Consider the following 15,317-nt stretch of genomic DNA (forward strand, 5'->3'; position numbering starts at 1 on the left):
GTGGCTTGTTTCTCCCAAGAGAGCTTTTGAGAGTCCTGGGAAACTCACCAACAACCCAACAGCTGCAACTCTCCAGGAACCTGATGAAAAGTCTTCCTTAAATTCCTTCCCTCTGTTCTCCTCTTCCTCCGGCTACTCTATCAGTCTGTCCCACTCAACTTCCCAGACCAGGGGCTCTATCCATCTGTACTCACATCATTTTGGGGATTACTATGAATAAAAGTATTCACACATGAAGAGATCACTGCCATTGATTCTAGCTTTCTTGGTTCATGTACTGCACTTTCATTAATTCCTGAACTTTTGACCCATGCTTTGTGAAAAGCCAATGTATTGTCTCAAATGTACTGTAGGACAAGCAGCATTCTGTGTGGTAATGCCTGCAGGAATCCTTACAGTTCTTGCCAGCAGATTAGATCTGTCACAATTCTGATGTTTTGTGAAGAGGTTTCACTAGCTCCTTCACATTTTGAACTTTTGCCTAGTTTATGACACAAAACACTATGTTTATACTTCACTTAAACCAAAATGATCTACAGTATTTCCAACAAGTGGAAACACTTTTCTTTTTGTATCATACATTCAACTTTGTGGGTACTATGAAGAGGTTTGAGGACCCTGTAAATCAGATATAGAGAGCCTTACCATATAAAAATACTCAACATAGAGAACATGATGTATTTGCATTTGTCACCCATTCCTTAGTTGGCCAGTCATTTTTAAATGCAAAGATAACGTTTTCAAAACAGCTGATTACAAATTCTACCAAGGGAAATGATCAGATGCCATGTGACCCATAAAAACCTGGGCACAAGTTCTCTTAATTAAAACTTAATTACAAAAGTTACACACTCAGCAAATCAATATTGGAAATATGAAAGGCTTATTCTTTTGCTTAAGTCAATGACTATTAGTTCTATACTTTAACTCTGAATCTCTGCATTTGATTTCAGCATTTAAGGGACTGCTAGTGATATTTTCCTTTGTTAAAACATGTTTAGGTCAACATGACAATTATAGAGAGATGACTCATAAAGAATACAAGATAAACGCTTGAAATGGTTGGAAGTGATGAAACAAAGAAATGAGCAGACACAATTATTTGGAATTGGAATATTTCTATAACAGTCAAACACAATTGAAGCTGATAAATGGGCTCTCTTTCCTGATTGGATGAAATTGGTGACCCACTTGAAAATGAAACTGCTGGAGAGACAGAGAGACCCCTGTTACTAAACAAACACACTATAGCAATAATTACTCTCAGAATATAGAGCTTTAACATTTTAACGAAAAAAAATGTTTTTAACAAAGAAAATATCACTTACAGCATCGTTGATATTTTAAGAAGACCGTTACAGGCCCAAATGCCTCACTTTACTTGTAAAACACCTTGCTATGGAGAGCTGATACCAGTTTCAGTTCTAGCCCCCAAATACATAATCATGTTGCAAACAATAAAATTAAATGTGTCTTGCAATTGCATATCCATATACAAAACTGTATGTATTGGAATATTAAATAAATGAAAGTCAAAACATATATAGCAACTAGCTGTTTGATAATTGTATACTATTGACACAAATGTATCCAGTCCATAAAAAGTCATCTATACTAACAGACTTGCAGGAATTACAAAACACAAAGATAGTTATCACACAGAAAATAAATAATTGTACAAAATGTAGGCTAGTTACACATAAGGGCTGGGTGATATGGTATAGCCTATGTCCGGGTTACATTAGATAACATTACTGCTGTGAGGTGATTTGGTACACTCTAACATCACAGCATTACAAGGGCATTCAAGGGAAACAGTATTTTTTTCTTTAAGATAATAAAACAAACCTATTGATGGTCATAATTCTGTCATTGCATAAGAATCTACTACAGACAACAAAATTGCCTAATTCTTCTCTCCCCACATCTCACCTGATTTGTGTCAGGATGGGACACAATGTTAGTTTTCATCATACATTGTCAAATAATGGCACACAAAACTGGTAGTACACAATGCTCAAGACAAAAAGGGTTAAACCGAAGAACCACAAATAGCCAAAGACAAGGCATTGCTTCCAGTGTAAAAATTGTAATAGCATAAAAGTTGCACAAATACAAAAGGAGAGTGGTTCAATAGCTACAACTCAAACTTTAAAAACGTCTCTTATTTAACGTTTAATGTCTCTCTGCTCCTTATAACTTGGAGTAGCCTAGTCAATTTATTGCTCAGCTCTTTGCAGAAGACAAGAAAGATGCCTATCAATTGATAATTTTAAAACTGGCAATGAATAGCTTACACAGCAGGAGGATAAGAGATCATGTTAGACATTTAGAGGGAGAGATGGGGCCAGAGCAAGTCGGGGCGGGGGTAATGTTCTGGACAGGGATTTCAAGGTCAACATCGACAGACCTTTTGTCTGCACCAAACTTCAGAGAACAAATGCTGGTAATTGTCTACAATGTGGATCCATGATTGCAGTCCTATGCTGTTGCTCCACAAAGTCTGGCCGTTGAGGAGATGTCTTGGTTGTCCTCTGATCGCCCTGACATCACAAATGGCCACGTCTGGAATGAAAGAGCGACATGGTTTATGATTAACAGATTTCAAATTCGACATAACATGGAAGTAGCCTAATAATGTGAATTGTTCGTTGAACATTTTGAAAACGCACAATCACTTAAGATGAGTAATTGTGCATTTTCCATTTTAATGCATTAAACACCCTTTCCATGCATCACTGACCCATTTGAAACACAATTTTACTTACCGTGGCACAACATAGTTATTACATGACAAGCTAAAATTGAGATTCCTACCAGATTGACAGGGTGAACGAAGCTGTTCTCGAGTCTGTCATCCTGTAGGAGTTGCCTGAGGTGAGAGATGTAGCTTGAGGCGAGTCTCAGCGTGTCCAGTTTAGATAGTTTGGTGTCCGCTGGTACCCACGGCAGGGTGGTTTTGAGTCTGGAGAAAGCTTTGCTCAGCACTCTCATCCGCGCCCTCTCCCGTGCGTTGGCCGCGTTCCTTTGCGTCTGACGCGCGTCCTTCTGATGCGACCTGCTGGACATTTTGCGCTCTTGTTTGCTCTTCCCTTCGACCCCATCGCAGAACTCCTCATCTGAATACTCGTTTGAACGGTAAGAGGCAATACTCCGCCTGGTCTTCTCCAAAGGGGCAGATGTCCTCCTGTGATAGATCTCAAAGTCTTCCGCGTCGCTTGCTACTGAACCAGTGGACATAACTGCTGCTGAGCAGCACTCGGATGGCGTATCCTTTCTGGAAGCCTGTTACCACAAAAACTCTTATCTTTTAATCACAAATTACACCCAAGGCCTACTACATAAATTACTTAAATTGATCCCCCAAGTACCACTAAAACTATACAAGAACTGCAAGAATATATTCCAGTCCACTGCCTTAAGATTTCAGCCCTTGAATAATGGAATTAAGACAAATACTTGAGGCTGACATTAGGCTGCTGCTCCTTCTGAAACCTGCCCTCATGCTTACCCGCCTAATTTAAGTGTTCTGGGCTTGCCACGACTACTGCTCCCCACCCCCCCCAGAACTTTCCCCACCCCCTTTTCTGTAGCCCACCATGACCTCAGAACACGACCTCAACACACTGCCTCTGTTTGGACTTTGTTAATAACTCTGACAGGCAGATAATCTGCCGCTTGATCATGGCCACATTCAACATATGAGAGATTGTTTAGAAGGGCTAAGCCATGGGATGTTAGTTCAAAACTAATAGGTGGACACTGACTCTAGTCCTTCCATGAAATTGAAATATTGGGATAATTATCAGCATGCACTGCTCCAGTAACTTGACCACAGTTGGCCTATATGGCATACACTTCTGAAGTGTGTCTCTCTCACAGATGTGTCTTGGTAATAGAAATGTCTTGAGGACCTTATCAAAAGTGGCTAATCCTCTGCCAGTTTCACAGAGGGATAGGGTTTCTGCAGATGTAGCCGCCTTTCACACGCAGCCTGTGTGCATCAGCCCCAGCTGTTATCGTTTCCCACGACATCTGGAGGGCTGGCATGGGCGTGGTGGGGCAGGGGGTGGGGGGGGGGGCGCATCATCTTTATTCCCAGGGTGCCACAGTACTACCCTTTCCTTCCTCTATCCTTTCCTTGTTTAATTTCCTCCCTCCTCGCTTACTGATTTGAGAGCATCCCTTCCATGGCTGGTTTTGCTCTTATACCATGATAAGTTGTAGGTGTCAATACAGTGTCAAACTTAACAGATGACATGACATGACATGACATGACATGACATGACATGACATGACATGACATGACATGACATGACAGTAGCTCTCATTCTGTAGAGCTCTTTCTTCATGTTTCATTTACACAATAAAGCCGACCAATAATGGGGAAAAATGTATTTAATGACTTGCCTGTTCACATCATAGACTGTAAAAAAGAAATGGACGAAGCGACGCCATTGGTTTCTATAGACCGTAAATGAAGCCGATTGTTCAGGAATTTCAAATCCGCCAGCTTTCAATATCGCGTCATATCGTAGTATGAAAATAAGTAAGAAAATCAAGTTCTTTCTGACACCAGCAGGGGTAAAACAGCGAAACTACAGGCCATTCATATGAACTGTCACTTGAACTCTCTTCCTTATTCGAGTCAATTTCAAAACGGGAAGCTGGGCCCTTGGTTCACATACAGTATCATATATGTTTGTGAGCACACACACACACACACACACGCGCGCACGCACGCACACACACACGTGTCATGTTTATATTTCATACTATATAGTTTTGACCTAGACTCATTATTCATGTAACTGCAAATTAAGGTAGCTTGTGCAAAACATAGTTTCAAACTCTTCTTCATAGCTGTAAACTTGTGAAGTGACAAATAAAGGGAAGCTGAAGTTGACAGGCTCCTCCCAGGGTCAGAGGGCAGGATATTTCTCTTCGGGGCGAGGATCTAAAGAGCCAGGAAAATTAAGTTGGCCAGGGACGGAAACGGCTTCAGGTTGTTTGAAAGCTTCTTACTGTCTCTGCCACTGGGTGAAGTGTGTTTGCTGAGATACAAGCATTCCTGGCACCTTTCACAGAGGAGGTTGACGCTTCTCATCCAGACAGAGTCTGCTGCTGCTTGTGAAGCCTGAATTATACTTAGTTGCACGCCAGTGTTGCACACCAAATATAGCTGATCTACAAGCTCACAATGCGTTGCAGCATGGTGTGCTATGAACTTGTAGATCAGCTTTTTTCGGTGTGTGACACTGGCATGCAACAAAGTATAAATTGGGTCTGAAATTTTTCAGCATTACAAAGGAATTGCAAATGCAGGTGTAGTTTAGGGGAAACTGGAATGAGCTTAGTGGAGTGGGAGTCTTCAGAGAAAAGAAGATGCCTAGCACTACAGTACATTCTTTGAATAAATATAAACTGCCCCTGTTTGTGGAACCCTCACTTATTTCCCGTACCCTATATTTTCCCGAAAATCTGATAACCACATAACCACAGTGAAATTTAAATATACTGTATCTTATTTTATTTTATTACAATAGTAATACTCAGCCAAGGATTGTCTAACTGCACAGCTGAGGGGCATGGTTGATTTTGTTCTTAGACCACGCTAGGCAGGTTGTAGGCTAACAGGCTTCCACACCGTTCAAGCAGCTGTCATGTCACCTATACAGTAGCCCTCATTTTAGATCTCTTTCCTCATGCTTCATATGCTGCCAATAATGGGGCAAAATTGATTTGATAACACGTCACTGTTCACATACAGTATCTGAATCTAAACTCGTCAAGATCGTTCGCTTAGTTAGTGTCTGTTGGAGCCAGTTGCCAGCTTTCTTTTTCCTCATCCCTCTCTTTGCAGCTTGCTGTGAGGGGTACGCACCCTGCAGTCTTCCTCAGCTCCGTATTTCTCAGATTTCCCTCTGTCATGGACCAGGAATGCTCCCTAATCCAAGGGCACATTCCCATGTGTCCCATAATCCTGTTCTTCCAAGTCCATTTTCACAAGAAAATCTGGCATCAGCTGGGCTGTGGAGGGACCTCTCTGTTCCCAACTCATCCTCGGAAGTGTCATCAGGCTGAGGTATTGAGCCTTCAGGCACAATGCTGTCTCATCCGTTGTCAGTGCATCTGTCAGCTCAGTCTATGGGGATGACTGACAGTCTGAAAGGTGCGAGCTCTGGTGTTCTATTGTTGGCTTTACAGTATGCTTTATTTGAAAAGCTGTCATATTTTTCTTGTAACATTTAACAGCATTGGCTTTTGACACAATTCACCCTGGTGCAACATTTGCTGTCAGAAAGAAGTGGTCTGAGAAAAACAAGTATGTGTACATAATTCATTTTGTACATGTAGAAGTTGATTGATCAAGTATAAACTGAGAGTGCTGTCCAAAACATCAGTCTAATGGATGGTTACATGCTTATTGTATTTGCCACGGCAGTAATTACATTTGGGGCCGACGGTAATAAATATCAATTAAACCTTGACTTGAAGGAAGAACTTAGCATTTGTCTATCAGCATAGACTCTCAGGGGTCATGACCCCTATCAGTGCCCTTGCCTGTTCACTTGTGTGCTGGAGAAACATTGGGACAGGTGCAAGCCCATGATGTCAGGGGACGTTTCTTGTTTTCCTCCCATCCGCCCTTTGGTTCCCATGGTCACCACTGTGCCAGCTGCAGCACAACAACCAAAACATGTATCACTTTATCACGTTATTGAGAGGAAATCCATGCGGTTGGCCTCATCTCAGTATAGATACAAAAATAACTAAAATCTTAAACTTTACCTTAATCCAACTCGACACATTACCTTTCATTTTTAAATAATGAACCGTAGCAGTTTCATTGGACATGCATGCTCTCGGCACTGTTATGCATGCCTTCAGCACTGCTGCCCATATAGGCCCATACCTGGACGGTGGCTAGACAAGTCATGTCAATTTTATTTATCTAGCTCATTTCAATAATCATTGTGCTTCACAAAAATAAAACTGCATTCTACAAAGAGGGCGCCAAGCAGGGAGGCATTGGGTCCCATTTTTATAGTCTTTGATTGGTATGACCTAACCGGGGATTGAACTCCAACCTCCCAATCTCAGGGCGGACACGCTAACCATCAAGGCCACTGAGCTGGTATGGGATGGATTGAGTTTAATGTCTTGGTCACAGGCAAATCCTCAAAAATAGTTAAAGAGGGTCTTCCTATCTCCATATTTACTCCTCAACTTTACAGCATTAGATTTTTGTCTGATAGGATTGCATATTCTCACATTCAAATATATGCATTACATTGTAGAACACCCAACACCACTTGGATTGGCACTTATCAATTCAAAAGGGTACTGTACCACCATATAATCCAGGCCAAACCCATTACCAACACATAATGGCCATGGAGCACTATACTGTGCGTTAAATAGCCAGTCTGACTGTGAGATTGATGTGTGAGAAACCATAGTGTGACTACAGAGCCTGGGAACAGTTGTTATGAGTTTGTGAAAGACCTCAGGGTGAGACTTTCCTGTTAGCCTGTTGTTTACCTCTGGGACATAATGGCATGGTTCTCTGTACAGATCTCTGACAGATGTGGACCCTCTCTTTTTATATAATTTGATTCAAAAGCCAGTATTGTGAGCAGTTTCTTTTGTATTTCATACAGTGTTAAGAGACGTCAGTGTGTCTATCTCTCTCTGCACATATAGGCTATCTGTTCAAATACAGAATTTCTGCATCATGTTTTGCTGACATAGTAATGCATGTGCTACAGAATAATAACCTTTATCGATATTAAGGAGATGACTTCCAGGGGCCAGTATGAATTTACATGCTCATTCTTCCACACAGAGAGAAAGAGAAAGATGTAGTTCTATCTGAGGTCTTGAGGAGTTGTAAATTATTGTCAGCACCATTACTTCGCGTTGGAAAGTTGAAGGCCTTGCCATTAGAAATTTCTTGGAGATGAGTCATCTGTGTATTAAATCACTCCTTATTCATGTCCGCCCTCTCTTTAGAAACGGATACAAGTTTGCATGCTTGACCACAGACATAATGCTCAAAGGTACTGTACAAACATACAAACACAGAGGTCATTGTACAGCACGGTAGGTAGTTTTATATTGTAATCATTTCAGATAGTTATGCCTTCATTTTGGCAGAAGTTAAAAGACAAATGGCACAATTCACCACACAACTGCACAAAGTACATTATCCATTTATCCATTATGAAGAAGATAGTGACTTGGAACAGCACAATTCACCACACAACTGCACAAAGTACATTATCCATTTATCCATTATGAAGAAGATAGTGACTTGGAACAACAGAAGAGGCAAGATGGGGTTATATGTGTGGTACTGCAGTATTCAGACATTGGACATGGAGGCACAAATTGATTCAGGTATCACAAGACAATGAAAGAAGCAATGAATTATACTGTCGTTACCCAACACAATGAGTCTCTTTTAGTATGTCAATATGCCACTGACAAGCGTACAGTACACAGTGCCACAGGATATACTGTGAGTATCATCTTCTTACTCAGCGCCCTAATAAATGTAATGGTAAATACATCAACCAAACCTCTGACATGTTTCAAAAGCTGGACTGACTGAATGTCCTCATGCAGCTACATTCATAGTAGTGGAACACACAGTAAACATAGTAAATGTGTTCCACTGGCGCTATATTTTTCATTGCATTGGTTAGTAAGTACAGTAATATGCTTGTGCCACTATGTAATTAAATGTTGCATTGTTTTTGGCCTTCTTTCTTGGCCTCAATAGCCTTCATCACAGGGATCCACTTAGATGAACTCTGTCCCTTGAATTGACTTTTCCTAAGTTTTGTCCACTTGCTTCCTTTGACATCGGCGGGGCCATCACACTCGTCTACCTCTGACGATATCTCCATCTTCTGGATGATCAGCTTAAGGAGATTGTGCTGTTTCTCTATCACGCTGGACATCTCTTTCAGTCTGAAAAATTGAATGCAAGACGACAGAATGTATGCCGCTGAACATATTATTAAGCCATTTTCCTCCCAAGTCTTACCCAGGGGGAGGGTGGACTCCCTGTGTAAGAGCAAAACGGCATGTGAATATGGTGAATTTGGCTCAGAGGATCCTGACTTATTCATATCCTGGGTAGTATTTTTCCCCCTTCTTTTTTTGTATAGTCCTGGTGTGTTGTAATCAAATATGGATTACAATAATATGCTTATTTCATTTAATGTGAGCCTGGTAAGAAAACAGGCTTTTGGTGTGCTTTGTATCCACTAGAGGCTGCTCACACATAAGAAAAACCTGCCATGCTGTGTCTCTCCATCTGTCCTACCAGTACTTCTTAACTAAGACAATTAATTATACAGTATGCTGTTTGTCTGAAAGAGAGACTACTTTGTATTGAATTTACATTACGTTAACACACATTTCTGATTTAAGGGAACATTAAAATGGTTATTAGTATTTCAAATGCATATTTCAAATTTACCAGTGTTCTATCTTGTCATTTAACCTCAAGTTTGTTTACCTGTATTTTTGCTTTTGGAGTTCCTTTTCCATTGGAGTGGTTTCCTGTGAATTGGTCTGTAGACGGGGTGCTTCATTCATGTCATCAAACCAGTACATGAATAGCTTTGTGAAGAACTGTGTTCATAAGATTAGAAGGGAAACACGATTAACTGGTTACTTCTAAATGGGACTTATGGCATCAGAGTCAAATGCTGAACCCAAATGAGTAATAAAGATACATCATCAGTCTTTATTTTTCAGCATCAGTACAGTTTTCTGTTGCAAAAACATTGAGTCTGTGCACACCTTGGAACACTTGCGGTTGGGGTAGACGATGATGAAGGGTTTGTCTACTCGTTTCATGAACCAATAAGGCAGTTTTTCTTCCAGACCAGTGTGGAGCTCAATCTGAAGGGAGCATGTGAAGTTCTTATTCAAAGTTATAGGAACATTTGGAGAGCAAATTAGGACTATGTTGTAACAAGGACTGAGGATCAATATGTGGTGTCTATATCTATCAAACATGCATTTAAATAAATGTATCACCATCTTCTTTGTTTGGAGGCCCCTCAATGTGTGATTAAAAGTTGGGGTTGAGCGGACGATGCAAAAGCGTTCATGATTTTTTCCATTCTTTGTAAAATAGGCACCTCCTGCAGAATTTCAAAGGCAACTAGAAAAAGTGCTCCTCGGAGCATAAGTCAGGGCAAAGGTTTTTCCTTTGCCTCTAGGGAGTGTGGGTGCAAAGTTTCACACAGATTGGTGCAGTTATACTGTAGGTAAAAACGTGAATCGGCCTGTTATAGCGCCACCATGGGGATGATGTGAACGTTTTCAAGTGGCATTTCTTCCTGGGCCAAGTGGGAATCTCTGGAAAATTTCACGGAAATCGCATGCTGCGTTCATGATTTGAGGCATTTTGTTCATAATGTACCAATCCTGTAAACTTTGGAAGCCAATTTTAGCCAATCATGATGGAATATGGACAATCAGACAGATCCGTGTTGATCACATGGATATAGAGATACTGTGTACCGATTTGCGTGGTTTTTGGACAAAATCTGTAGGAGTAATAGCAAAAAATGTGTTTTGCAAAAGTCTGCCTCATGGTGGCGCTATGACAGGCTGATCTGAAAAATGTGGGGCAGAGGTTCTGCTGTGGCATCCAAGGAGTGTGTGTGCGCAGTTTCACAGCGACCGGGCCAACGGTGGCGGAGATTAGCTGCTCGCAGACAGAAGGACGGACACACGGACACACGGACGGACCGATGGACGGACGGGGGGCAAAACATACTCTCTCGCCATGCCTATCGGCCTGGCGGAGACAATTATAGCCAATCGGAATGGAATATGAAAAATCTGAATGAGACATGACTCCAGAGATATTGAGTTTTGGATCAAATGTGGAGGATTAGTAGCAAAAAGTATGTTTTAAATTAGAAATGCAAATTGGTGTAAAATCGAATTAGGCTGAAATGGGCGTGGTGTGACTTTTATTGTCATTCCAGACATGTAAGTAAATGAAAGGGTCAAAATTATGTACTCAGGTCCCTGTGCATGGTACATAAAATCAGACCTATATAGAAAACACACAATAGATATGGAGAGTTGCGTCCTGATCCAAGGAATCCAGGGGAACATTATTTTGATTGAACCACCTATATGGTTCAAGAATTATAGGCTAAAACGTAAAGCTGCCTGGTATAACACCACCATGAGGTCAATTTTGAAACATTTGGGATGGAGTTTTCTACGGCCTACTAGCAGTGTGCATTTAAGTGGTTTCTGAAATTAGCTGCGAACATGCAGACACACACACACGCACGCACGCGCACACACACACACACACACACACACACACACACACACACACACACACACACACACACACACACACACACACACACACACACACACACACACACACACACACACAGTGGGGGAAACATAAATTCCAGCTCCTGGCCTGGCGGAGATAATTGATATTTCAAGACTATAATAACTCTGCTCTGCATGCCATTGGTTCAAACCACTTTGGTATGGGTGGGTGCAAGGAACAACATGGCCCCTAGAGCCTGCTAGCAGAGCTTTCAGACTCTTGTTTAATGAGAAATGGGGCATTCTACGGACACAACATTGGGCTAGTGGTATTTCAGACAGTTAATTTGCCTCATACCGACCTGCATGGCAATTCTCTTCAGGGCTGCATTTCTTTGTACTTCAGCAATGTCTCCAACCGCTAAACCAATCTGCAACATAGCCAAAGTGAGACAGTAAAACCATACATTTTCACTGTGTTCAGCAATTACCATAAAGTACCATTGACCCCCTCATTTTGTAAAAGTCGATGCATTTGGAAAACCATGGGGTAGAACTATAGAATGAATTCATGCTTACCATTAGGTTCATCAGCAATATTGGCATGACAAAAATAAAGATCACAAGAAGCAGATATGTCGCCGGAGCAAATGGAAGCTCATCCTTGAAACATACATCTAGGAAGTTGTTTTGGTAGTTCAGTTCCCCGACCGTCATCACAAAGGTTTGCATCAGTGAGAGAGGCAAAGTCGAAAATTCTTTCTGCCATGATAAAATAATAATAGTTAATTAATAGATAATTTCTTAACAAAGCAATTAAACAAAGACGTTAACAATGATAACATAAACACACTGAGCTTACAGAATACTTGGAATACTTGCAAAATAGTGTAATTGATTTATCAATTACCTAAAAAAGTATACATTCTTAAGATGTGTTGTTGTCTGATATTATTCAAGTATTTGTGTCCGGCCACATAGCCTCTTGGTATTACCCCAAGGTCATTTCTCATGCAACAGCAATAACCCCTACACTAAAATGTATGTGCCTCTGAGTGAGAGGGAAATGAGACAAGATTTGTCAAAATAAAAAAATAAGTAATGTCAAGGTAATTGAGAATCAGGCTAATTTAAAATTCTCAACAGTTTCTAATAAACCTGATAGAACTGCAGACGCCAAGGCCACTCATGCCCTGTGGGAGTGTCCATGGATCTGGTGACAGATCCATGAGATTAATTGTGATTTTGAGTTCACCTACAGTACGTGTCCGTTGCCTGTCTGTCTCTGTCTGCTCGCCTAACTTTTCTGCCCCTGTTTCATGTCCACCATTCCCAGAGCCTGTTCTGATTTCCCCAGTCCTGTTTCTGTCCTGCCCTGTCTTGCCCAGCCCCAAACAGTCCATTACTTTTGTTCTGTCCATTTCTGTCTTACTACACCCTTCCCTTCCTTACCCTGTCCCACCGTCCCCCCCCCCTGTCTTGCTCTGCCCCCAGCCTGTCCAGTACTTTTGTTTTGTCAGTTCCTGTCCTGCACTGCCCTGTCAGTCCAGTGTTCTGTCCTGTGCCCCGGTTTACCCCTTGCCCCAGCCTTCCTTCTCCAGCCCCTGGACACCCTTGCACCAGCTGTGGCGAGACAACTAAACAGAAGCTCACTGTGGACTGAATTAGGCGTGAACTAGGCATACATACACACAAATTCATGTGGATGTCTCAGACGTTTCGTACCCAGCCAGAATAATATATATATGTATGAACTGGTCTTAAAGCTGCAGTGTCTGCTTGTATTTTCATCTCTTACCTCTTTGAGCACCAGTGCATAGAAAACCAAACCATAGGCTAAGGTCAGAAGCCCAAACAGTAGTATAATGCGGGTCAATGTCTTCATGATCTCAAAGATCATCACTACGTAAATCCCAGAATGTTCAAACCTGTGGAAACAGTAGTGAATACCAGTTAGTAGCCTAGCAATCCTGATAAAGGAATTATGTAGGTTCATTGACCTTTTTCATCCATGGAAGTAAGTAACATTAATTCTGATTGTGTGCATTTAGGTGTTGCTGTACAGAAACACCTAAATGAAACATACTCAGAAATTATACAAAAGAGTACTGTTTACTGATAAGTTACTGTAATTTGATGGACTTTACCTCCGGAAATAATAGAGAAAGCCAATCCAGGACTGGAAAACTGCCAGTGCCCCAACTTGCCAGTGAATGGAACCTTCAACATTCAGGAAGAGTGGAATGACAAAGCAAAGTGATGCGATAGCTGCCACCCAGTCAGTCGGGTTGGTAGCATCCTTGAAGTAATTCCAACGCTTTTACATGAAAAAGAGGGTTTTTACAGAAAAAGAAAATAGACACAATTAGGGTCCTGACTTCAGCACTATTAGACTATTGCTGCCTTACTACTCAACATGCCACGTCTCTAACACAATTTCTTTGCCTTTTCTTTTAGTACCAGGTAATAGGATGTACATTTTCTTTCAAAGTTCCAGCAGGGCCAAGCAGGGCGATACCAAATGGTGATTTCTGATGCTGTTGACTACTCTTGGTCAGATAATTTTACACACCGACAGACGCATCCATGGTGACTCCATCCATGGAAGCTCGCAAGTTGAGTTGTTGTTGTTATGGACACCGTCACCCGTTATTGTTTTATATTTGTATTTGTGTGTGTATAGCCTAATTGCTGGTGTTAAAAATCTGAGATTAGACTGCATTGTGCTTGCTCTGAGAATGCACATTAATGAATGTACCCTTTATTAGCATTAGGTTCCAGTACCCACAATGTGAATGCTCAAAACTCAGATTGTTGCGAGACGCATAGTGTGACGTGCCGTCGCTCAAAGCATAAATTGACATTTAGTGTATAGTGTATTGTTCCCTAACAATAATTCTCTTAACAATGTAAGAGAAATGTTGTTGTTCCAGTTTGTTTAGCTACAGTACACAACTTTTTGGGGGACTGGACTGGACTAGGCTGGGCTGGACTGAACTTGACTGGACTGGATTGGACTGGTTTGTTTTGGTTAAACAAAAATGGCCAATGGTCAGTCCCCGCCAGGAAGTGATGCCGAGACACAATCTGAATCAGGACCAGGCGGGACAATGTCAGAAATCTGATGCATTTCTGCAAATGTGATGTTATTTACATAATGAAATGTGGACAGTGTGGACTCAAATATATCAATAACAGTAACACTATTGAACCCTAACCCTTACCCTTACATTAACCCTCACTTTTATCTGTGCTTAACCGTAATCACTAGAAAACGGTGCCTAAACTTAACCACTTGAAAATAGTACTTAACTCTAACCACTATTAAACAGTGTCTGTAAGCTGTACTGCGAATGCCTGCAAGCACACTCAGTTCATAAACACAGCCTTAATAATAATAATATCTCAAATGTATGTAGCGCTTTTCTAAGTACCCAAAGACGCTTTACATTATATAGGACTTAAATAGGAATAGTATATGAGCACAATGTACACGCAAAAAAAAACTTAACATTTTAAGATCAGATGCTGTTAAAAGCCAAAGAGAAAAGGTGAGTTTTAAGTAAAGACTTAAAAATGTCGATGGACTGAGCAGATCTGATATGGGTGTGTTGTCTAACCTCAATGTGTTGTCATGGCATCAGTAGAGATGCACCGATACAGGTTTTTTCAATTCCGATCCGATCCGATATATCAATTAGGATATTTTTCGATATCCGATATATATGCCGATATCCGAGTAAAACTTTAAATACAAAAAAAAATGCATTACCTTTCAATTAAAGACATTTATTACTGAATATTTTAAAGTACAATAACAGTAGAAAAAAAAAATGAAAAAAAAAGTTTGCTGGATCGTTTTATCTAATAGTAATTTGCTAAAATGTTTGGTTATGGTCTTACAATTGCGTGATTGTATTATATATATTTATAAACCAGAGCCTTTTTTTAAAAACTTTTTTATTTTATTTTTTTTAAACTTTTTT

General features: G+C 40.8%; 2 protein-coding genes across 3 annotated transcripts in view; both read right to left on the minus strand.

Annotated features, from left to right (window-relative positions):
- Positions 1–1,207: 1,207 nt before the first annotated feature.
- On the minus strand, positions 1,208–3,456 carry msc (musculin (activated B-cell factor-1)). The gene is made up of 2 exons (XM_084049313.1): positions 2,818–3,456; positions 1,208–2,565 (listed from the first exon to the last, which is right to left on the minus strand). Exons 1-2 carry the CDS (start codon positions 3,238–3,240, stop codon positions 2,482–2,484), a joined length of 507 nt encoding a protein of 168 aa, XP_083905439.1. The 5' UTR covers positions 3,241–3,456; the 3' UTR covers positions 1,208–2,481.
- Positions 3,457–8,244: 4,788 nt separating this feature from the next.
- The window catches only part of trpa1b (transient receptor potential cation channel, subfamily A, member 1b), a 33,076-nt gene continuing 26,003 nt past the window's right edge, over positions 8,245–15,317 (minus strand). The window contains exons 23-29 of one of the 2 annotated variants that reach the window (XM_084049185.1): positions 13,479–13,648; positions 13,130–13,259; positions 11,911–12,093; positions 11,694–11,762; positions 9,820–9,921; positions 9,533–9,648; positions 8,245–8,979 (exon numbers count right to left, since the gene is read on the minus strand). In XM_084049185.1, coding sequence (XP_083905311.1) covers positions 8,745–8,979; positions 9,533–9,648; positions 9,820–9,921; positions 11,694–11,762; positions 11,911–12,093; positions 13,130–13,259; positions 13,479–13,648 — 1,005 coding nt within the window. In that variant the 3' untranslated portion in view covers positions 8,245–8,744. Of the gene's footprint in view, positions 9,017–9,532; positions 9,649–9,819; positions 9,922–11,693; positions 11,763–11,910; positions 12,094–13,129; positions 13,260–13,478; positions 13,649–15,317 lie in introns of both variants that reach the window. The other variant, XM_084049186.1, reaches the window with a different exon arrangement.

The sequence above is a fragment of the Gymnoscopelus microlampas genome (genome assembly GCF_963454915.1).
Source record: "Gymnoscopelus microlampas genome assembly, chromosome: 22".
Classification (NCBI taxonomy): Eukaryota; Metazoa; Chordata; class Actinopteri; order Myctophiformes; family Myctophidae; genus Gymnoscopelus; species Gymnoscopelus microlampas.